This window comes from Hyaena hyaena, unplaced genomic scaffold (genome assembly GCF_003009895.1).
Source record: "Hyaena hyaena isolate Hyena2069 unplaced genomic scaffold, ASM300989v1 scaffold_14, whole genome shotgun sequence".
Classification (NCBI taxonomy): domain Eukaryota; kingdom Metazoa; phylum Chordata; class Mammalia; order Carnivora; family Hyaenidae; genus Hyaena; species Hyaena hyaena.
Window position 1 is genome coordinate 5,205,314 of NW_024080646.1, and position 23,816 is coordinate 5,229,129.

The 23,816-nt window shown below is 38.8% G+C and overlaps 1 protein-coding gene and 1 non-coding gene across 2 annotated transcripts in view; one reads left to right on the top strand and one right to left on the bottom strand.

Annotated features, from left to right (window-relative positions):
• The window catches only part of ABHD3 (abhydrolase domain containing 3, phospholipase), a 41,688-nt gene extending 18,679 nt beyond the window's left edge, over window positions 1-23,009 (top strand). Inside the window, exons 5-9 of the mRNA XM_039218482.1 lie at window positions 11,706-11,818; window positions 16,307-16,480; window positions 17,986-18,034; window positions 18,114-18,279; window positions 22,188-23,009. Of these exons, the coding sequence (XP_039074413.1) occupies window positions 11,706-11,818; window positions 16,307-16,480; window positions 17,986-18,034; window positions 18,114-18,279; window positions 22,188-22,366 (681 nt within the window). The 3' untranslated portion in view covers window positions 22,367-23,009. The remainder of the gene's footprint in view (window positions 1-11,705; window positions 11,819-16,306; window positions 16,481-17,985; window positions 18,035-18,113; window positions 18,280-22,187) is intronic.
• Window positions 4,271-4,424, bottom strand: LOC120221224. Its single transcript, XR_005525762.1, has one exon. It is a non-coding gene; the product is annotated as a small nucleolar RNA SNORA62/SNORA6 family (small nucleolar RNA).
• Window positions 23,010-23,816: the final 807 nt, after the last annotated feature.

Genomic DNA, 23,816 nt, shown 5'->3' on the forward strand with positions numbered 1-23,816 from the left:
TTAACCCAAAAGAGTTAGCAAAGGTGAAATGGAATTTAGAGTAAGCAGTTCTGCTAGGAGTGGAAGAAATGTGAAAGGAAAAGTTTTACGAAGTATGTTGGTGATATACTTAGAATTCATAGGGATTACTATGACTCCTGCAGAGGTGAATAAGAAAGAAATTTTCCACTACCATATTGTCCTCATTTCCAATTACACATTGTAGGGTTGTAGAAAAGGCAAAAGCCTTGCTCACTAGGAAATAAAAAGCATGCACATTGTCCTCCCTAGGGTCGTTTGCTATAGAAGACAAGAGTCCTAGTCTCAGTAGATTGAGACTCAAATATTCCTGCAGGGTTCTTGGAGCCCCTGAGGTAGATAGTACCTTTTCTTGCTCTCTGCAGATGGGTTTTCAAGGATAAGAATCCAGGAATCCAAGTTATCCACAAACTCCCTAGTATTTGTAATTATGAAGTATCAGGTTTCCATCCTAGGTTAGGAATGACAATTTACTGGGACACCTGGGTGGCTCAGTCAGTTAAGTAACGTCTGACTGTGGCTCAGGTCAAGATCTCATTGCTTGTGAGTTCAAGCCCTGCGTCAGACTGTGCTGACAAGTCAGAGCCTGGAGCCTGCTTCAGATTCTGTGTCTCCCTCTCCTTCTGCCCTCCCATGCTCATACTCTCCCTCTCTGTATCAAAAATAAAAATTTTTTAATAAAAAAATTTTTTAATTAAAATTAAAAAAAGGAGTAACAATTTACAAAGCCAAGATTGAATTTGTTGAAAACTATATAGTGGCCCCATTTTTTGGATATAGGGTCATAGAGACTTCTGTGTCTCTAGGCACAATAGGAAAACAGCCACCTTGGAAAATAGTCTGGCACTTTCTCAAAAGTTAAACATAGAATTACCATATGATGCAGCAACTCCACTCCTGTGTATATAATCAAGAGAAATGAAAATATATGTTCATGTTCACACAGTAATATGTACATGAATATTTATAGCAACATTATTCATATTAACCAAAATGAATGGTAGAAAGAGCCCAGATATCCATCAGTGGACAAATGGGTAAGGAAAATGTGGTATCCATGTCACTAGATATTGGTCAGCATTGAAAAAAGAATGAAGTACCGATACTGCTATAACATGGACATACCATGAGAACATTACGCTAAGTGAAAGGAGCCAGTCACACAAGATCACACATTGTATATCCCATTTATATAAAATATTAACAACAGACAAATCAATAGAGACAGAAAGACAGTATATTAGTGGTTGCCTAGGGCTGGGGGACGGTGGGTGACTGCTAATGGTAGAGGGTTTCTTTTTGGGGTGATAAACACGTCCTGAAATTGTGGCAGTGTTTGAACAAATCTGAATATACTAAAACCCATGAATAGTACTATTTATTTATTTAAAGTTTAAGTAATCCCTACACCTACCCTGAGATCAAGACTTGGACGCCCTTCCAGTCTTCTAGCCAATCAGTCAAGCAGCCTATACATTTTAAGTAGGTGAACTGTATCACATGTGACTCATGTCCCATAAAGCTTGAAAAAGAAAAGCCTTCAGGCACTTTCCAGTTCAAGTTAGAGCTAGCCCTGCAGGTAAAGAAGAGCCAGGAGCAGGGAGCAGAAGCTGGAAGATACTTTAAAACAGGTTCTGCTCAAAGTGTAGTTTTGTGGATCAATTCCATTTCTCAAATGCTCTGATACCAGCCCCTGATAAGACTAGGGACTGCAATAGAATGTAAACTACCTTCAGTTCCAAGCATACTGTCGAAGTGAGCTGATTTTTTTTTCTCTCTCCTACCAATACTCTTCTTGGTGAGAGAAGCAGTGTGTTTATTTTACATTCTGACGTCAGCACTTATCTCATCCTGGCCTGGCACTTTGAGCAGCTTTGCTTCAGAGATCCTCTAATCCTGAAAAGCTCATTTTTTAGATGAGCACGCCTCTGGAAAAGTGGGGTGACGGACCTGAGGTCATAAAACTGATTAGTGGTCTCAGGGCAGGAACTCAGGCTGTTTGTTGGAATGTCTTTACCTTTCAGCACTGACTTTAAGTCAAATCAGCCTGAAAATCTGGGGTTAGAGATAAGAGGAGTTTTCAACGAGAGGGTTCCTACCTTAACATCAAATAGTGGGTGTTTTATTAGGACTCAGATCTAAAGAAATCTGCTCTTGTTTATTACTGGGCTTTACCACCTTTCCTTTTCATGGGGACTAATGGGATGGGACAGATGTAGGGCTCTCTCTCTTTCTGAGCCTTGTTTTCTGAAGGAGGCATTCAGAAGGGATTGAGGACCTTCCTATGGTCTGATGGAGGAGGAACATATAGAACAGGGCTGGTTAGGACATAGTTGGGTTGTCAGACTCATACCTTCAGACTCTGCCTTTCCTGTACTCAGTACCTTCCTGGTAAACTCCATTGTGTCCCATTCAAGTCTTTCCTAAATGCTCCAAAAATAACCTCTCCCTTCATCCTCCACCCCAGTCAGAACAACTCAGGAAGGCTGAACTCAGCCAGATGTGGGTATGAATGCGTTGAATCCTTTAGAATGTTTGCCTCACATTGATAGGTCCTGTTCAGCAATACTGACTGTTGTAGGTGATGGGTACACAAAGGATTGTACACTTCTCTGTAGTTAAACAATTTTTAAATGAAGAAAAATAATGTTTAACTAGGTGGCTCAGTCAGTTGACCATCCAAAACTTGGAGTTTGACTCAGGTCATGATCCCAGGGTTGTGGGATCCAACCCTGAGTTGGGCTCTGTGCTGAGATTCTCTCTCTCACCCTCTGCCCCTCTCCCCTGCTAGCATGCCTGCTCTCTCTCTCTCTTTCAAAAGAATTTTTTAAGAAAAGAATGTTAACTAAATAATTAAAGGATTTCTAGGAATAATAACAGTAATTTAATACCCACCATTTATTGAATGCTTAATATGTGCCCGGTGATCCATAAGATATGCAATGTTTAATAGCACTTCCCTGTGTACTGCAAAGATTGCCGTAGCACTAGATTTCCTTCTTCCCAAGTTGCTCTAGATCATTTTATCATTCTTGTCACTGCAGCCTCCTCCTCTCTTGGCTCAGCTCTCACCCTATTTCTTTATTTTTCTGCTCTCACCCTTTTTCTTTATTCTCCTGCTCTTTGCAGTTGGTTCTCAGCCCTGGCTGCACATTAGAATCCTCTGGGAAGCTTTAAGAAACTACTGATCCCTGGACCCCATCCTCCCCACCCCTCCCCCTACCCCGAGATTGTGATTCATTTGGTCTGGGGTGGAGTCCAAGTGTCTGTGATTTGTCTTAACACTTCCCAGTGAGTCTAAAGTACAGGCAGAGCTGCAAACTGCTGGAAGGTGGCAGCCTCCCTTAGAACCCTCTGGCCCCAAACCCACCCAGGGCAGGTATGAGATTTGCTTCTGAGGAGTCTGGACCAAAGGTAACTCCTGTCTACCTGGCTGATCTGCTCTAAGCCACTAATGAAACTGTGGTCATTTATTGGTGTAACTGTGGAGCGTGACTGCACATGCATGTAGCCATGTAGCACATTAGTGGTAATGTGGCACATAGGCCATCTTGACCTCAGAGGTGGCCAGGAGACTTCCTAGGGCCCTTTATTTTGTGGCTAATTATTTCAAGAAAGGATCCAAGCCCCAGGTACACTTAGACACTTGGTCATTTTATATGTCTATCAATGACTAGGTAAAATGATTATTTGTTAAAGTGCTGGTTTGATTTATGTATGCATACTGTTGTTTTCTCTGACTCCTTATTTAGCAAACGCATCTTCCAAAAATATCAATTTTCCTAACAACAACTTGAGCAAATGACTAGGTACTCGTCCCAGAGTGGATGGAATGAAAACAAAACATCAGCAACAAAAAAAACATGCTGCAGAGATCAGTTAAGAAGCACGATTAGGGGCGCCTGGGTGGCTCAGTCAGTCTGACTCTTGATATCAGCTCAGGTCTTGATCTTAGGGTTGTGAGTTCAAGCCCCACATTGGGCTCTGCGCTGGGTGCAGAGCCTCGTTAAAAAAAAAAAAAAAAAAAAAAAAAGCATGATTAGTCCTCTTATGAAAAGATTATTTCTTCTGGGGACCTACATGCATACAAGAGTCACAGAGTTCCTTTAAGGAACATTTTGCCCAATATTTTGGTACAGGAGAGGAAATACTTGAGAGAGGAAGGCTGTGAAATGAGGGATTCTAAACTCCTGATGATTATCAGACGTTACAATAAAATAAAAGTGGAATTGAAATGATTGGTTTTTTTCCTACATGTAGCAAGAATTACTATCACACTCCACTCATTGGGCCAGAGAGCCTTGTCATTTTAGCAAAAGTCTTGCCCTTCATGTAGCACACTCCCTACACTTGTGAGTTCATTGGCCAGCCAAAACTGAAATGTTTTTTTTTTAAAGACATTCAGATATCTTTCTCAGTTTTCATTTTACTGGATGGAAAACTAAAATCTTAGCTGGGCTGGTTCAGTATTGGATGTGTAGCAGCTCCAGCAAAGAGAAAACGGTTCTGGGTTATGGCTTCTACCGCAGATTAGCAAATTAATCTCCTCCCAGAATAGCTGGGGAGAGTCAGGCTACCTGATTAACAGCGTGAATTTTAATTTGTTTCTAGACCAGAAAAAAAACAACAATCTGTTTTTAAATGAAATTTGCATTTTAAAACAAATGACTTCTAAATCAGGACAGGAAAATTCTCTTTCAGGTTAGGAAGAACTCAGTTTGTCTTCTTTTTGGAAGGTGATTAAGGATAGATTATACATAGTCCATGGATAAATATAAAATATATGCTTTATTTTTTCCCATCTATTATGTGTGAATAATTAAGAATTCATTTTACTTCATTATTCTCTTTAATGACTTTGTTAAAACTAACCTCTAAAAAGCCATTAAACAAATTACTATTGTTTCTCTCTGATCATAGGTGCAGTTGAACAATTTGAACAATCTTGGTTTGTAATTATTTCAAATTATTATAATTTATAAAATATTTATGCCTGAACATCTGCTGGAAGGTTATCTATCCTTTAGATTCTTTTTTTTTCCAGAAAACCTTTCACATCCATGTGAAAGGAATTTTCACCATCCAGCTGAATCCTGTGCGGTCTCCCTTAATCCCTTTTCTTATTAGATATGGCTTACTCTACCTCTGTTCTGGAAGCATGGAAAAAGACAGGAATTACTGCAATAGGATTAGTTGCTGGTTGCATTAGTAGCCCTAGCAACTGAGAATTAACTAACGTTTTGTCTAAAAAACCACTAGTTATATTTTTAGACCTGAAGGACATGTCTGCCAGCCCTACTGATTCAATGTATTGCCCCCCCCCCCCATAGTGTCTTTGCTATGTATCCTGGATGAATCCTTTCTTTAGTGAGACTCAAGTCCTGTGACAAAAGAAAGGATATGATGTTTCCATTTGGAGCCATCAAGTAGCAAAAGGTCACGTGATACAACCACATAGTTTTGCACATCAGAAGTTACTCATCAGGTCTTCTCACTTTTCAGTGCTGTATATTTCAGTTATTTTTGGACAGGCACTTTATTGACTGTCAGAGACAGAGGTTAGTAAGATAGTAATAGACAGTATGGGCCATGAGCAGACTGGCTGGGACAATTCGGGGTAGAATTGAGAAAGACTATGAGGTCATGGAGATCAGGAGCCAAGTCTTGCCTTTTATCTGACATTTAATCAAGGCATGATTTCATGCCTTGACAGTGAAAGGCACTTGGCAGATGAAGTTCACACAGGTGACAAAGATAATATGAGGCCAGCAACAAAGCAATAGTGGTATCTCACTGACCTGAATCTGTACCTAAGAAGAAATAGTAAAATACAGAGCTGGAAAAGTGGCTCGATTTGTTGTGGAAGGCCCTGAACACATGGCAGAAGAATTTGTCCTTTGGTCACTGAGCAGTAGAAAGCTAATGAAGAATTTTAAGCAAAAATATTGTCATGATTAGAGCTGGAAATGTTCTTTAGGAAGATTAATCTGTCAGTGAGTAGGAGATATGATCATGGATGGTTATAAGGAAGGACTGGGGTTAACTAGTGAAGAGGTTACTGTGGCAGTTCCAGTGAGAGGTGGAAAGGGCTGGTAGCCAAGACAGCTGGTGCCATACCTTTGTCACATCCTCATCCTTTGGCATTTAGCCATTCCCATGCATACTTACCTGATGGCTTCTACCTGCAGGCACTCACATCTCTTTGACTAGAGGCCTCTCTAGCCGCTGGAGCCTGCTGGACTGTATGTAGACCAACCAGGAGTGCCAGGGAGTTAGCAGCCTTCAGCCAGTGGCTGAAGGGAACTGGTGGAACCCAGCTATCTCACCACTCATTTGGATAACTTTGAGGCATATTCACACAGTCTGCCAAAGTGCCTCAGAGGACTGGGTCCCTGTCACCCACAGCTGCAAACTGCTTAGTCACATATGCTTTATTGACTTCCTACCTTCCCTGACTCACTTCAGCTCTCCCCTACTGGTGCTTCCTGGTGAGTGTGCTTACACTCACATCCTGTCTCAGGGGCTCTTCTAAGAGAATCTAACATACCAGGCCTTTACTACAGTGGAAAGAAGGGGTTTCTGGTATTTCCTGCAAAAGACACTGAGGAGGAAGAAGCTAGAGGACTTGGCAGTTTATTGGCTGTAAGATTAAGGGAGAGGGAGAAGGCATTGTCACTTACAGTTTTAACTAGGAAAATATAGGTGTCATTTTAAAAATGGGAAGTTAGGGGGCACCTGGGTGATTCAGTTGGTTAAGTGTCCAACTCGTGATTTCGGCTCAGGTCATGATCTCACAGTTATAGGATCAAGTCCTGCATTTGGCTCTACATCGATCATGAAGCTTGCTTAACATTCTGTCTCACTCTCTCTCTGTTGCTCACCCTGTCCCCCTTTCCTCTCCTCTACTCATACACACACATATTTTCTCTCTTAAAAAAAAAAAAAACTATTAAAGGACACCTGGGTGGCTTGGTAGGTCAAGCGGCCAACTTCGGTTCAGGTCATGATCTCGTGGACCATGAGTTCGAGCCCCACTTCAGGCTCTGTGTTGACAGCTTAAAGCCTGGAGCCAGTTTCAGACTCTGTGACTCCCTCTTTCTTGTCCCTCCCCTGCTCACACTCTGTCTCTCAAAAACTAAATAAATGTTTATTTAAAATTAAAAAAAAATACAGTCTTTCTTCCCTTTAAAAAATATTTTAAGGGGTGCCTGGGTGGCTTAGTCGGTTAAGCGTCCGACTTTCGCTTAGGTCATGATCTCACGGTTCGTGGGTTCGAGCCCCGCGTCGGGCTCTGTGCTGACTGCCAGCTCAGAGCCTGGAGCCTGTTTCAGTCTGTGTGTCTCTCTCTCTCTGACCCTCCCCCGCTCACGCTGTCTCTCTCTCTCCTAGAAATAAATAAAAAATATTTTTAAAAATGTTTAAAAAAATAAAAAAATAAAAAATATTTTAAAAATTTAAAAATGGGAAGTTAGAAGAAGCATTATCGTTTTCATAAGAGAAGAGTGTACTTTTGGGCATTTTAATTTTGAAGTACTGACAGAATACGATAGTGAAGCTGACTATTAGCACTTGGAAATTTGGATCCAGAGCTCAAGATAAGGTAAGAGGGTGGAGAGTTGGTTTGGTCATTGCCTAGAGGTGTTTTGATGAAGCCATGGAGGTAGATAAGACCTTCAGGAACTAGGTATTGATCAGCAAGGCAGATGAAGGCCTAAGAGAAGACTTTTGGGAATGAGTACTCACATTGGGGTTGTGGGAACAATGACAGGAACCAGGCAGGAAATGGAACGCCAGCAGCAGGAAGAGAACGGGATAGCGCCATTAGAGAAGCCCAGGGAGTAGCTGGCAGGAGGCAGATCATTCTGGAAAGGCCCTAGATTTGCTGAGTTTCAGAGTTCTGGCAGCTTTGGTCCATGCCAGTATTAACAGTTTTGATCTTAATTTAATCCATCTGGGGAAAACCATTTGTGGAAAAATCAGTTCCTATATCTGAGGGTACCAGATGCCGATCTATTAATTAAATTCCTCATGGAATCCTGTTGCTTTACAGGAATTAGTTTACTTATTACAAACATGTGATTCAGGCTCTGATACTTTGTGACCTTTGGCAAATTACTTAACCTTGCTGAGCCTCAATTTTCTCATGTATAAAAAAAGGTCCTTCCTGGCACTTAGATTCTCTGATCTTATTCTCCACAGGCCGTTTTTCTCATACCCTAATTATTTGTGTATGTTCATGTGTACTCATGCATGTGCATGTGTTTGTACATGTGCACACGTACTTCAGGCCTACGTAACAAGAATACATGTTCATGACTCATAAATAATTCAGAATTTTAAAGCTATGCAGTGTGAATAGACTCATATGTAATAAAAACACCCAGGAAGGATTCTTCACCTAAATTCTTGTGACAAATTGTGCAGTCACTATGAAGGAGCATGGTAGTAGATATTATTCCATTTAGATTTTACATTGAATTTGTGCCCCTCAAATGCATTTATTTATTTATTTTTTTCTAAAAATGGGCTTTATCTTATAGAACAGTTTTAGATACACAGCAAAATTGGTAGGAGTTGACAAAGATTTCCCATAAGCCCATAAACCCATAATCTCACATAGGCAGCTTCCCCTACCAGAGTGATACATTTTTTAAAAATTTTTTTACTTTTATTTTTTTATTTTATTTATTTATTTATTTTTACAAATAGTTTATTGTCAAATTAGTTTCCACATAACATCCAGTGCTCATCCCCACAGGTGCCCTCCTCCATGCCCATCCCCCCTCACCCCCACATCCATCAGTCCTCAGTTTTTGTCAGCATTCAAGAGTCTCTCATGGTTTGCCTCTCTCCCTTTCCCCCACCATTTCCCCCCTTCTTCTCCCCCTTGTTCCTCAGCTAAGTTCCTCCTAATCCTCCTATATGTGCAAACATATGATATTTGTCCTTCTCTGCCTGACTTATTTCGCTCAGCATAACACCCTCAAGGTCCATCCATGTTGCTACACATGGCCAGATTTCATTCTTTCTCATTGCCATGTAGTAGTCCATGGTATAGATAAACCACATCTTCTTGATCCATTCATCTGTGGATGGACACTTAGGCTCTTTCCATGTTTTAGCTATTGTTGAGAGTGCTGCTATGAACATTGGGGTACATGTGCTCCTGTGCATCAGCATTTCTGTATCCCTTGGGTAAATTCCTAGCAGTGCTATTGCTGGGTCGTAGGGGAGTTCTATTGTTAATTTCCTGAGGAACCTCCACACTGTTTTCCAGAGGGGCTGTACCAGTTTACATTCCCACCAACAGTGTAGGAGGGTGCCCGTTTCTCCACATCCTTACCAGCATCTAGAGTTCTCTGATTTGCTCATTTTAGCCACTCTGACTGGCGTGAGGTGGTATCTTAGTGTGGTTTTGATTTGTCCCTCAAATGCATTTAAATCAAAGTATTTTTTTAGAGTAGCTCAGCTTAGGAGCACTGGGTGGCTCAGTCTGTTAAGCGCATGACTTCAGGTCATGATCTCGTTTGTGAGTTTGAGCCCCGTGTTGGGCTCTGTGCTGACAGCTCAGAGCCTGGAGCCTGCTTCAGATTCTGCGTCTCCCTCTCTCTCTGCCACTCCCCTGCTCACACACTGTCTCTCTCTCTCTCAAAAATAAATAAACGTTAAAAAAATTTTTTTAATAAAGTAACTCAGCTTAGTCTCATATTAGTTGGTAAGGTGTGCCAGGAGTCATTTAACCTCTCTAAACTCAGTTTCCTATATAAAATGGATATAATAAAGGATCTTCCTCAGGATTTTGTTTTGTTTTGTTGTTTTTTAAATAATTTTTTAAATGTTTATTTTTGAGAGGGAAAGAGAGAGCTCAGGTGGGGGAGGGGCAGAGAGAGACACACACACACACATAATCCCAGGCAGACTCTGAGCTGTCAGCACAAAGCCCCAAGCAGGGCTCAAACCCACAAACCATGAGATCATGACCTGAGCCTCAATCAGATGCCTAATTGACTGAGCCACCCAGTTGCCCCTTCCTCAGGGTTTTGTAGACACAAATAATTGTTCACCATTGTAAATCTTGTTAGGTTAACTAACTCTCTCTCTTATTTGGAGAGTTTCATATTTGCACACCTCAAAAAGATGATAGTAGACAATATGTAGTGTTTAAGGGTTGAGATTACTTGGAGGAATCATTAAAAATTGTGGCTTTCTCAGGCTTCTTATTAGTGATTGAATGGTGGGCGAACATAACCTTCCTATTGTGATCGTGGTTTATTGGAATAGTAAAGTCAGGATGGTATAGGTAACTGTTTTTATTAAAGCAATGTTACCAGATTTCTCTCCATGTTTTTCAATTCCTAGTTATTTTATCTCACATATACACACTCACACATATTCATATACACACTCACATTTATTCTACCCAGACGACTGCCCTCTCCTCCCACAGCTCAGACAAAGCATTTGTGAAGCTTTCCTGCTGGAAACAGAGCCCTTGTTGATGAAGTTCACATGAAAACCATTTGTTTTAATGCATTATGTATTGAGGCATGATCAGCTTTACATATTTTAACATTTTAAGTGTTCATTGCAGTGTAGTGCAGCTGGTGCTATATGGATATTTTATTGTAAAACAACATATTTAATGGGATGCCTGGATGACTCAGTCAGTTAAGCATCCAACTTCAGCTCGGGTCGTGATCTCACAGTTCATGGGTTCGAGTCCCACTTCAGACTCTGTGCTGGCAGTCAGAGCCTGGAGCTACTTTGGATTCTGTGTCTCCCTCTCTCTCTGTCCTTCCCCTGCTGTCTCTCAAAAATAAATAAACATTTAAAAAAAATGTTTAAAACAACATATTTAGTTAATAAATCAAATTGGATATGGCTTTATCTAGAGTGAAGGCAGTGCCAGAAAATCACGCTCTCTAACTGGTAGACAACACTCAGGATAAAGAAAACAGTTCCTGGGGCACCTGGGTGGCTCAGTTGGTTAAGCGTCCTACTTTGGCTCAGGTCATGAAGTCACAGTTTATGAGTTCAAGCCCCGCTTGGCTCTGTGCGGACAGCTCAGAGCCTGGAGTCTGCTTCAGATTCTGTGTCTCCCTCTCTCTCTGCCCCTTCCCCGCTAGTGCTCTGTCTCTCTGTCTCACTCTCAAAAATAAATAAACATTGAAATTTTTTTTAAAAAAACATAGTTCCCCAGTTAGAAAGCAGCCACAATTTAAGATTTATGTGGCATTATTGAAAAGTCTCTTTTGTTTGCTTCCTTGTTTTTTTAATTAATGAATTACTTTGGCTTTGTTAGGCACAATTTTTTTTCCAAAATAAAAGTGTAATTTTTCACTTTCTCTTTCTAAATTGACCCTGTTCTTATTAAGTTGGAGACACATTTAAGTTTGGTACTGTGTATTCTATTTAAGGTATTTGTATTAGTCTTGCCCTATTTTTGTCAAGCCTTCCTTGCATGACCAAAGTCTTCTGGTCAGTGCCAACTTGGATAGTGTTGACTTTATATGAAATATGTGTGAACTGCAAGATATGAATATGATAAATTATTATTATTCATAGTATGGGCAAACCAAGGTTATTTTCTCATGTTTATGTCTTCTTGCTCTTTTTACATTTCTGCATTATGCAAATCATTAACCTCATAATTTTAAATTTTTGTGCTTTACCTGCTCTGCTTACAGACACCAAGGACTTACTGTTGTGCTAACACTGAAGACTTGGAGACAGTTATTCACCATGTGCACAGTCTGTACCCTTCTGCTCCTTTCCTGGCTGCAGGGGTTTCAATGGGAGGGTAAGATTTTTCCTTTCTAAAATGTCTGACGGGGGAGGCTCATTTGGGTAGGCGCAACTCCTGGTTTTAGCTCAGGTCATGAGTTCAAGCCCCATGCCAGGCTCTGTGCTGAGAGCTGTGCTTGGGATTCTCTCTCTCTCCCTTGCTCTCTCTTCCTCCCCCACTTAAGCTCACTCACTCTCTCTCTCAAAATAAATAAACTTAAGAAAAACTTTTTAATAAGATAAAATGTCTGAGAGAGAAGTGGTCTTACTGACTACTTCTTTCAGAACATTATAAGCTACAGAGACATTTTAAAATAAATGTGATTATTTTTGTCTTATTTCACCATGTATGGTTGAATGAATGAAGGAATTAATTCAGGTGACTTTTATTTTTTTTTTTTTAATATTTTTATTTATTTCTAGGAGAGAGAGAGAGCGACAGAGCGAGCAGGGGAGGGTCACAGAGAGAGGGAGACACAGACTCTGAAATAGGCTCCAGGCTCTGAGCTGGCAGTCAGCACAGAGCCCGACGCGGGGCTCGAACCCACGAACCGCGAGATCATGACCTAAGCGAAAGTCGGACGCTTAACCGACTAAGCCACCCAGGCACCCCAATTCAGGTGACTTTTAATTTTTCCTTGGCAACCGGCCTCTGTGGTGAAAAGGATACAAGTATCTTCTTGGGACACTAGGATTTTGTGAGCCTGAAGGCTTGTTGGAATCCTATGATGTTGATTCCCATCACTTGACAGCTGCCATGTTGACCTTTGGATTCCCTAATGTACTCCTAGCTGTCCCTGTAAGTGCGTCCTCTGGCACCACACAGGAAACTGACCTTGTAGTCTGACTTTCATCATTCCAATCATAAAAATAATCACTGCTTGCTCTCTCCAGCTGAAGAGACCTTCAAACTGTTTTTCTCCAGGTGGTAGTGTTTTTGTTTGTTTTGTTTTGTTGCTGGGCAGATGGACCTACCCTGGAATGCTCTCCAAAAAACTATGAAATTTTATTGTTAACCCTACTCCAGCTGTTATTTTAAGCATATGAATATTATAATTTATGCTTCTTACAGTTACAGTAGGGATTATTTGGAACATTTATGGCATGTTTACTCATTTCCACTAATAATTCTTTGTGATAATGAACTTAGTAAAACCCAAAATTTTAATTACTGGTATTTTACCATGCTTAGATTCCCTAAGCCCTTGTCCAAAACTGCTTTTTTAAATCAACAAACATGGGGCGCCTGGATGGCTCAGTCGGTTAAGTGTCCGACTGAGGTCATGATCTCCGTGTCCGTGGGTTCGAGCCCTGCATCCAGTTCTGTGCTGACAGCTAGCTCAGAGCCTGGAGCCTGCTTCGGATTCTGTGTGTGTCTCTCTCTCTGACCTTACCAGGCTCATGCTGTGTGTATGTGTGTTTCTCTCTCAGAAATAAATAAAAACATTTAAATTTTTAAAAAATAAATCAACAAACACATGAGATAGAAAGTGATATTTTTTCTTAATTTTGTCATTGATTTATCTGCCATTTGATTTTCAGAACATCTTAGTATATTTACCTGAAGATGAATAGGCTTTACAAATGATAGATTCTGAAAAATAGTCTTTAACCACAGCTTTTTAGATTCTGATAAACATAAAACTAAGAAGAAAAGAATACATTTCTTACATTAGCATGGAAGGTCTGACTTGACCTACTAAAGGAAGAAATGTGAATCAGTGCAGAAAACCCAGGCAGAATCTCTGAATTGTGCTCAGTGTACTTCTCTTTCCTTTGCTCCGTAATGTGAACCATAGAGGACAGGGTGCCAGCTGAACTTTTTCCCTTAATCATATAAATTCTTGACTTTTTAAAGGCCTGACCTTACATAAACAGGCCCAGATTCTCTATTCAGAAGCTCCTGGGAAATGCCTATTCATGTCCTTTGAAGCCTCAGTGCCTGAAGGCAGAACTTGACCGTTAGCTTTTGCAGCTGATTGAATATTAATGTCTTGTAAATTGTTTGAAGGAAGCACCCTTTCTAGTTGCCTAGCACTGTGACACGTTCCCAAATGGGCTTACCACTTGGGGATGTTTTACTGCTTGACACATTGTTTTTTTCTTTTGGAAATGCAACAGACAAAAGTGTAGTCTCTCGAAGATCCTAATGTCCAGTGCCCTTGTACCCCTGTAGACTGGGTTAATCCCCATACCTGTGATGCCTGGGACTGAGTAGGAGATTTAAGCCAGAACTGAGTCTAGCCAAGGAATCCATGTCATTCTAGACCCAGTCGAGTTTCAGTCTCCCAATGAGATGGTAAACAAGCTTTAAAGAATGTATAGAAAATTCTAAGTATACATAAAACTGAGGAGTATAATGATCTCCCATATATACTAATAAGCTGGTTTCAATAATAATCATCCTTCTTCATAGAGCTTCAATAATTACCAACTCATGGATAATCTTGTTAATCAGTCTTACCCTCCATTCCTCCCCAACTCTGATTATCTTAAATGAATCTCAGATACCATTTATAAATATTTCAGTAGGTATCTCTAAAAGGTAATTTCTCTTTAAAGCAGACACACACACTACCATTATAATACCTGAACAAAACCAAGTTTCTAAAAATCATCAAATCAAATATTTTGTCAGTGTCATATTTCTTCAATTTTTGGTTGATGATTTTACAGTTTGAGTCAGATGACCTCAGATAAGGTCCATACATTGGGGTTGATATGCCTCTTAATCTCTTAATTCATGGATTCTCTGTCTCTCTTTTCTCTCTCTCTGTCTCTTTTCTTTTGGTGAAAAAAAAAATGGAGTCCTTTTTCTGTCAAAGTAAAACAAACTTTTTTGGAGTAACATCTTGGTATTATTTTACTCCTGAATAATAGCCAAGGAGACCCTCCCCCCACCCCCCGCTTGGTCATGGATACTACTGATCCTTCCTACTCCCGAGAGCTTCTCTTCCAGTCCTTCCAGTTTACCCATTATCTGACTGACATGCTGGTACTCTGTGACTTCAAGACAAATATGGTCACTAAAACTAGGACCCTAGAATGAACCCTTCACAGGAGAGTAAACATTATTCTTTAAATGACTTTAGTGAACCACAGAACCTTATACCAGGAGTACAGTCATCATCATCATCATCATCATTACTATTATTATTATTATTTTAGGAGTACAGTCATTATTAAGAGTCATTTACAAAAACAAAACAAAGTCTCCACTTTTGATCTAAAACCTCATCACATTCACTCCGCAAGCCCATTGGTTTGGGAAAGAGAATGAGACAATTTTTACCCATTTCTCCTATTTTAGAACCTCGGCATTGGAGAAATAATGGAGAAATATAATGAGAAGCAGAATTTAGGCTATCATCCCTTTTCTTAGTTGACAGTGGTAAACTTAGATTTCTGACATTAGTGTTAGATTAAACCCCATTCTTGTTCCTTGTACCAAAATAGAACTAGATTAAGATTGGGGAAATTGATGAGATCAAAGGAAAAGTGGAAAATGTGTAATAAGAACAAAAAACTAGGAAAAGAGTAGGAAGAAAAAATAAGTGATTTGGGGGCTAAAAGCTCTGCCACAATTCAGAAAGTCTAACTGTACACTAGCAAGCCTTTCGGAGACTTACTTTAGAGGGCAAGGGCTCAGAGACAACCAGGATCCCACACACACCCATTACTCACAATGTCCAGGGTTAAACCCAGACGTCTGTGATAGTTTTGAGAGCTCCACAGGTGATTCCAATGTGTAGCCACATCTGAAAAACCACTCATTCTTGCTCTCTCATATATGCCAAGGGTTGGTAAACCACGGCCCGCAGGCCAGATCTGGCAATCTGTTTTTGTACAGTCCAAGAGCTAAGAATGATTATTATATTTTTAGATGATTGAAAAAAAAACGAAGAATAGTTCATGTCATGTGAAAATTATATTAAATTTAAATTTCATCCATACAGAACGTTTTGTTATAACACAGTCATATCCATTCACTTACATTGTCTACAGCTGCTTTTGCACTACAATCATAGAGTTGGGTATTTGTGACAGAGACTATATGGCCAGCAAGGCCTAAAATATTTACTGTGTGCCTGATTATAGAAAAGTTTGCCTGAAACACCCTCACATACTAAAACTAAACATTCACCTAGAGACTGGGGTCCAAAGATTTGCATATTTTTAATAAACCCTCAATATCATTTTGAAAATCTCTGTGGCCTGGACATTAGGAACAGTCTCCTGGGAGTACGTGGGTAGCTCAGTCGATTAAGTGTCTGATTCAGCTCAGGTCAGGTCACCATCTCACGGTTTGTGAGTTCAAGCCCCCATTCGGGGTCTGCACTGATAGTGTGAGCCTGCTTGGGGTTGTCTCCCTCTTCCTCTGCCCCTCCCCCGCTTGCTCTATGTCTCTCAAAATAAATAAAATAAGCTTTAAAAAAAAAGAAATTGGATGTCATGAGAGATACAACAAATTCATCACTAAGTTTCCTGTTTCCCCCCATTTTAGTATGCTGCTTTTGAATTACCTGGGCAAAATTGGGCCAAAAACTCCACTGAGGGCAGCTGCAACTTTTTCAGTTGGTTGGAATACTTTTGCTTGTTCTGAGTCATTGGAGAAACCACTCAACTGGCTGCTTTTTAATTACTATTTGACAACCTGCCTCCAGTCTTCAGTCAATAAGTGAGTCATCTTTTAAAATCTGACATCTTCAAACTTTTTGGGTTACATGTGCCAACAGAAAAAAGTTGTGAAGTATAACACTGCTAATACTTGTATATTTATGTTTACATTATATCATTTACTAACCCAAATATTCTTTGTTATAAATATATACAAAAGTAAAGATTTTAAGTATAAGTTAAAAATATAGATTAAAAACTGTACTGTTTTCTTTCTGTATCCAAGTGCACTGTCTTGTACAACCCCTAGGGTATGTGTCCCCACATTGAAGATCACTGTTCTGAATTATTCTAAAGGACTAAAAGTATTAACATTAAATGTGTTGAATAACATTATATGCTGTTTCCCTGGATTTTCTACCTGTTGCTAATCTTATCAGTACCTAATTCTTTCCTAGGTAGTAAGCAATGTATTAAGTGTGTTTAGTGCTGAATAATGTAGTTTCTTAAACATATGCTTGCAAACATGATCTGTCTTAGAAGCTTAGGAAAATGTACTTGGATATTTTCAGCCAACACATTTCAGAATCCTATGATTATCAGAATCCTTTGATTCCATTAGTTTTTCTGGAATTGTTTGTATATCTTCTAACATTTAAATTGGTGTGATAACAAAGAACAGAGGTGTCTCTGTTTCTATTTTGATGACTATTACCATCTACTTTTAGGTGAATTGATCAGTGTAATAAAAAACACTAAATAAAAAGTACAGCTAACTTGTTGAAAACCATAGTTATCCCAAAAGTTGACATGAAACATTGGATTAAACTTAACCTCCTTATTAAGTTACAGATGTTGAGTATAAAATATTGATTAAAATATTTTAAAAAATTAGATCACTAATTAGCCATCACTGAAATGGGGCACTGTAGTAAGAAAAGTGAATGTTTTGAATTAAAGTATCAGTTACATAAGAAAAATGACCACCATTTAGGGTTGCCTGACTGGCTCAGTCAGTAGAGCATGCAACTCTTAGTCTCCGGGTCATGAGTTCAAGCCCCACAGTAGGTGTAGAGCTTACTTAAAATTAATTAATTAAATAAATAAATAAAAATATTTTTAAAAAGAAAGAAAAATGACCACCAGTTAAAAAATAAGTATACAAAATATAACTTAATTTTCAGTATAGCAGCTTAAAAATAATGTTTTCAAATGGTTTATCCACTTGAGAGTTTCTGGCCTAAGTAAGACCTTTTCAGCCAAATTGATTTAATAGCAGCAGTGTGTAGGTACAACTTGTTATGGAACAACACTTATATTTATTATTACAAAACTAGTTCAATATCCTTCAGTAAGAAAAAAGTACTCTTAAAAAATGTCTTCAGGATTAATATCAATGTACTTCTGCTAAGCCTGATTAAGTGAATAGGTATTGAGTATCAACTTTGTGCCCTGTGTTAGACTATTTTGTTATTTATTATTATGTATTTTAGGTCTGATTGAGATAGCAGTATCCTTAATTTTTTTTAACCTTAATTTTTTACCTTTGAAATTATTTTGTTGCAGGCACCGGCATATGTTTGTAAAACAAATCGACATGGACCATGTCATGAAGGTAGGAGAGAAACTTTATGTAATATTTTTATTTCCTCTTTGGATTCCAGGAGTAGAAATAATCTGTTTTTACTTTTCAGGCTAAATCCATCAGAGAGTTTGATAAGCGATTCACTTCAGTCATGTTTGGATACCGAACAATTGATGATTATTATACTGACGCCAGCCCTAATCGTAGACTAAAATCTGTAGGAATTCCAGTGTTGTGTCTGAATTCTGTGGATGATGTTTTCTCACCAAGTCATGGTAAAATTAACTTATTTGTGTACATTTTGACATGAATTAACTGGGTTCTTTTTAAATGTTTAATTATTTTTGTGAGGGAGAGAGAGAGTACACGCGTGCCAGTGGGGGAAGGGCAGAGAGAGATGAGGACAGAGGATCCCAAGGGGGCTCAGTACTGACAGGAGCAAGCCTGATGCAGGGCTCAAACCCATGAACCATAAGATCGTGACCTGAGCCAAAACTTGATGCTCAACCGACTGAGCCACCCAGGTGCCCCTGAATTAACTGTTTTAAAATACTGTTCTCTTTTTTTTTTTTTTTTAATTCTTTTAATGTTTTATTTCTTTCTGAGAGAGAGGGACACAGTGTGAGCAGGGGAGGGTCAGAGAGAGAGGGAGACACAGAATCCGAAGCAGGCTCCAGGCTCTGAGCTAGCTGTCAACACAAAGCCCGATGTCGGACTGGAGCCCACAAACTGTGAGATCATGACCTGAGCCGAAGTCAGATACTCAACCGACTGAGCCACCCAGGCGCCCCTAAAATACTGTTCTCTTTAAGAAAATACAGTAATGAGAAATAAAATATCATAATATAAAATGTTTTCCACTGCAGTACAAAAAAATCGCTAGGTACTCATAATTTAGTATCTAAATTTCTGAGATCACCTTGAACAGTTTCATAGATGCTTATATAGTTCATTGTGAGAGGTTTAGAATCAATTATGACTGAAATTTTTGCTTCTTCTCATTTTTTATAAGCTTTCCTTCTTATCAAATACACTGTTCTTTGGACAGATTATGTTATAGTATCTTTGCCTTACAAGTCCATTGTGATCATTTGTCTTTTCTTCCTGAGATTCTTAAGCAGAAGACTTTGACATTTCCCCTCCCTTTTAAACTGGAAGAGGGGACGCCTGGGTGGCTTAGTCGGTTAAGCGTCCGACTTTCGCTTAGGTCATGATCTCGCGGTTCGTGGGTTCAAGCCCCGTGTCAGGCTCTGTGCTGACTGCCAGCTCAGAGCCTGGAGCCTCTTTCAGTCTGTGACTCCCTCTCTCTCTGACCCTCCCCTGCTCACGCTGTCTCTCTGTCTCTCTCCTAGAAATAAATAAAACATTTTAAAAAAATAAATAAATAAACTGGAAGAGAACTTGAGACTTTATAAACATGATGTCCTTGAATATCTCAATGAGTGTAGCACATTCGGTCCCATCTGAAAGGAAACAGATGTCTTTGTTTTCCCCGCAGACACTGTATTAAAAAAAAAGCCCAAATTAACTTTCTTGCCCTCTTTAAGAAATATGGAATTTGGTAGCAAAGATATGTATGCATGCGCTCATACATTGAAGCAATACAAGATGATAAGAAGTCATCATAAGGATCAGTAGACTCAGCCTCTAATTTTTTTAATGAAATTTCACAAAGCTTGGGGCGCCTAGGTGGCTCAGTCAGTTAAGCGTCTGACTTCGGCTCAGGTCATAATCTCACAGTTTGTGGGTTTGAGCCCCGCGTCAGGCTCTGTGCTGACAGCTAGCTCAGAGCCTGGAGCCTGTCTTCGGATTCTGTAAATCCTTCTCTCTGTGATCTTCCCCTGTTCATGCTGTCTCTATCTCTCTCTCAAAAATAAATAAAAAACATTAAAAATTAAAAAAAAAGAAATTTTACAAAGCTTTTTGTACATTTTTTCTCACTTAACTTCATTAAAAAAATTAATCTGTCTATAAACAGAGCACATATGTATTGTCAAAATTTCAGAACATCCCCAAAAGTGTATAAAAATAAAAATCACTTACCATCTCTGCGAGGGATGTCACTTTATATGTGATTGATGATTAATCACAAGTAATTTTAGATGGCTGGAACTTTTTGGCCTTTCACCACATACCAAGAAATGAAACTGTGAACTATAGTATTAGTTGGATCACATGGTGGTTATTTAGCCTATGTTCATTGGATTAAGAAAGTCTAGTATTTCTCCTTCTTTTTAATATTTCACAGACCCTGCTTTTACCAACACAAACTTCCCAGCATTTTAACCTGGGATTGAAATTTGATTGAATTTGATTGAAATTTGATTTGAAATTTAAACTCATAATTTCCTATTCTTTCCCAAGCCCTTAAGATAGTCTTGCCACACTGAAATAGTAGACAATTGTCTGCATTCTGAGAGCGGAGGCAGCTAGCATCTTCCACATGACTTAGACATGGCATGGCCTTTTGTTCTTCTGATATGACTATAACTATCAGTGTTAGAAATTCCTGAGTGTATCCAGAGTGTGAAATTGGGGCTCATAATAATTCCATCAGAGGCAAATGAAGCATTCTAATTTGAAGACTTTAATGCGAGGTGAAAAAGGAAAAGGAAAAATAGTATGTCATTTCACCTGCCCTTCCCCTTAGGTTCACACATCTTATCCGAAGATAGGAAGTACTCGTCTTTGGGTCTGGCTAAGGATGTGAGTTCTGAACCTCTTTGGGCAAAGGCTTGCCTTGCCAGGCCTTGATTTAGGATCTCTAAGTTTATTCTTCAAGGAGTGTTGTGAAGGGTCAAACAGTCATCTGAATAGGCAGTTTAGGCACAGCAGAAAGACCCTTGGAAGGGTCTTAGTTCTCCTAGAGTGTGTCAGCTTCCTTTCCTTCATTAAAAGGGTGTGGGGGGAGGGAAATCTTACCTTTAATTAGCTCATTTACACTTAAGACTCCACCCAAGATATGAAGGTCTAAATACTGCAGCAACCACATTACTTCAATTAAGGAGGTAAGGTTTAGCAGTATCTGAAATTAAACCTTCTTATGCCAGGTTGTGATTCATTATAGATCTTAAAACATTTTCACTGAACTCCCAAGTGTGGGAGGAAAAAATAAAAATAAAACAGCTTTAATTCACATCCTTTAGAGTGAAATTTTTACTCAGGATAGATTTTGTAGAATATTTGAAAAGATTGTCATTATTAGTGAATTATTCAAATATTGCAACTATAGTTTCAAAGTAAAAATTTTCTTTCTCCTTGCTATGAATAGAAACTCTGACAAGGAAAAAAAAAGAAAAGTCACCAATGTTTAACCACCCAAAGATAAACACTGTTACCACTTGGGAATATTTTATTCTACTCTTTTTTGCTATCTATATATGTTTTTACTATATAAATCATTGTAGAAGTTTGAGTCCTTAATATTGCCAACAATTGAATTGGCCCCTCAGGAACCTAACTTCATGTAAAATTAACCAAAGTCATACATAATGAATTTATAACTCTCACAAGGTGATGAGATTAGTTGTTGCTTTCTTTTTTTTCCTGGTATAATACCTAAGTGGGAATCTTACAGCATGATGTAAGTCTTCACCATTCCTTGCATTACCTTACTTTAATTTCTCAAAACAAGACTGGGCCTTTTCATACTTTTATGTTATGATTAAACACTTGGATTGATTCTTCCAAAAATTATGGTTCAGTTAATAACTGTAAACATGACCTGTTATAAAGAATATAGATGGTTGTGGGGTGCCTGGGTGGCTCATTTGGTTAAGACTCCGACTTCGGCTCAGGTCATGATCTCGCAGTTCATGGGTTCAAGCCCTGTGTCAGGCTCTCTGCTGACAGCTTGAAGCCTGGAGCCTGCTTCAGATTTTGTGTCTCCCTGTCTCTTGGTCCCTCCCCCCACCTCAAGAATAAATAAACATTTAAAAAATTAAAAAACATTTAAAAAATTAAAAAAGGAAAAGAATGTAGATGGTTGATATAAATTAGTCAGACTTGTTCCATTAGCTATACTAATTACAAATATTTATTTATGTAATGGTGTTTCAGTTTATAATGATAGGGAATGATAAAAGCATGCACTTTTCCTAACAGGAGCCAGTAATAATTATATATTTTTCTTTCTCCTTTCCTTCTCTTACCTCCCCCCTTCCCTTATCTTTTTTTCTTCAAGCTATTCCAATTGAAACTGCCAAGCAAAACCCTAATGTTGCTTTGGTCCTTACTTCTTATGGAGGCCATATTGGTTTTCTGGAGGGAATCTGGCCACGGCAGTCCACTTACATGGATCGAGTCTTCAAGCAGTTTGTTCAGGCCATGGTGGAGCATGGACATGAACTCTCTAGCATGTAGTTCTTTAGGTGCATTTTGTCTGAACCACCATGTAAAGGCAGCTCAGCTTAGTGCATAAATCTTAACTACTGTATATAAAGCAGATAAGCCAGCAGGTGGTGAAGAGGTCCAGAATGACATGCAAAAACTACTTTTTTGGGGAAACAAAACAACTTTGTAGCAAGAAATGACATATAGATTTAGACTGTAACTTATGTAGATTTTATTTTTACTATGCCTTACCAAGTATGACCTTAAAGTAGTCAAACATGGAATTGCACTTAACCAAAACTATTGTGTAAAATGATTTTAATTCCTCAGGGTTTTAATTTAGGCCAGTATTTTTTTAGATTACTCATTTTAGGTGATTTAATGGTACTTTAATAACTGTTAAGAGATTTGGGTTATTTGAATGTAAGTTATAAGTTGGCACATTCCTAAGGGTATTTATGCCCAATGATGATAATGTGAAAACTGAAATAAGATAAAATACAGTGCGCTAAATCTTTTGTGTATTTTAACTCTGAAAGACAAATGCAAAAATGTTAGACTGACTTCTGTACATGCTCTTTTACTCTGATAATATTAAATTAAGGCTGATTTATGTTTTATAACAATTATAGCTTACATGCTTATTTTTAAAATAGTATATGTGCATACATATATATCAATATATTAAAATAAATTCTATCATTTTAAATTGTTTCTTTGTGAGTCTTTATAAAAAAGTAATCCCTAGAAATTGATTTATGATAATTTCATGAATGCATTAATAAGAAATATTAAAACTGTTTTGTTTAACTGTTTCCAGATTATGGGGTTCACACCATTTTGTACCAACTAAAAATGCTTTCATTTTCAGGAAACTTGCCTAACAGTGACTTGGGAATTATGATATTTAATTATCTAGCATAGTAAAATGTCTTCAGGTAGACGAGGGCTGGTGTAAGTGTTACCAGTGTCATCAAAGACTCGGGCTTTTTCTGTCCCCACTCTGTCTTTAGCAGGGTAGCTAGTTACGTCCTGAACACAGGATGTCTGCTGCAGCTCAGACATCATGTTTGTGTTCCAAGAAGGGAAAGAGGGAAGGAGTGGGGCCAGACATACCTGATATAAGACTTGTGCTTATATCCATTGTCTGGAACTGTGTCACGTGGTCATCCTGGTTGAGAAGGAAGATGGAAAGTCAAGGATATCAACTTTTCCATGTGCAGCATAGGTAGGCAAGGAACAGAGAGGGGATTGAAAATGGTTGTTGGGCTAGCCAGCCAAGAGTAATAGCCTCCATTCCATTCGATATCTTTTCCATCTATTTATAAAATATGTACATTTTTGCCCAGGTATCACATTAAATGAACCATGTACAAAAAACCATATTAACACAAAGTTGTTTCCTAGAAACGCCACTTTTTGGAGAGTTCCTGATAATGTACTTGTAGACTCCCTTATAACTGTGTCTAGGGTGATAGCA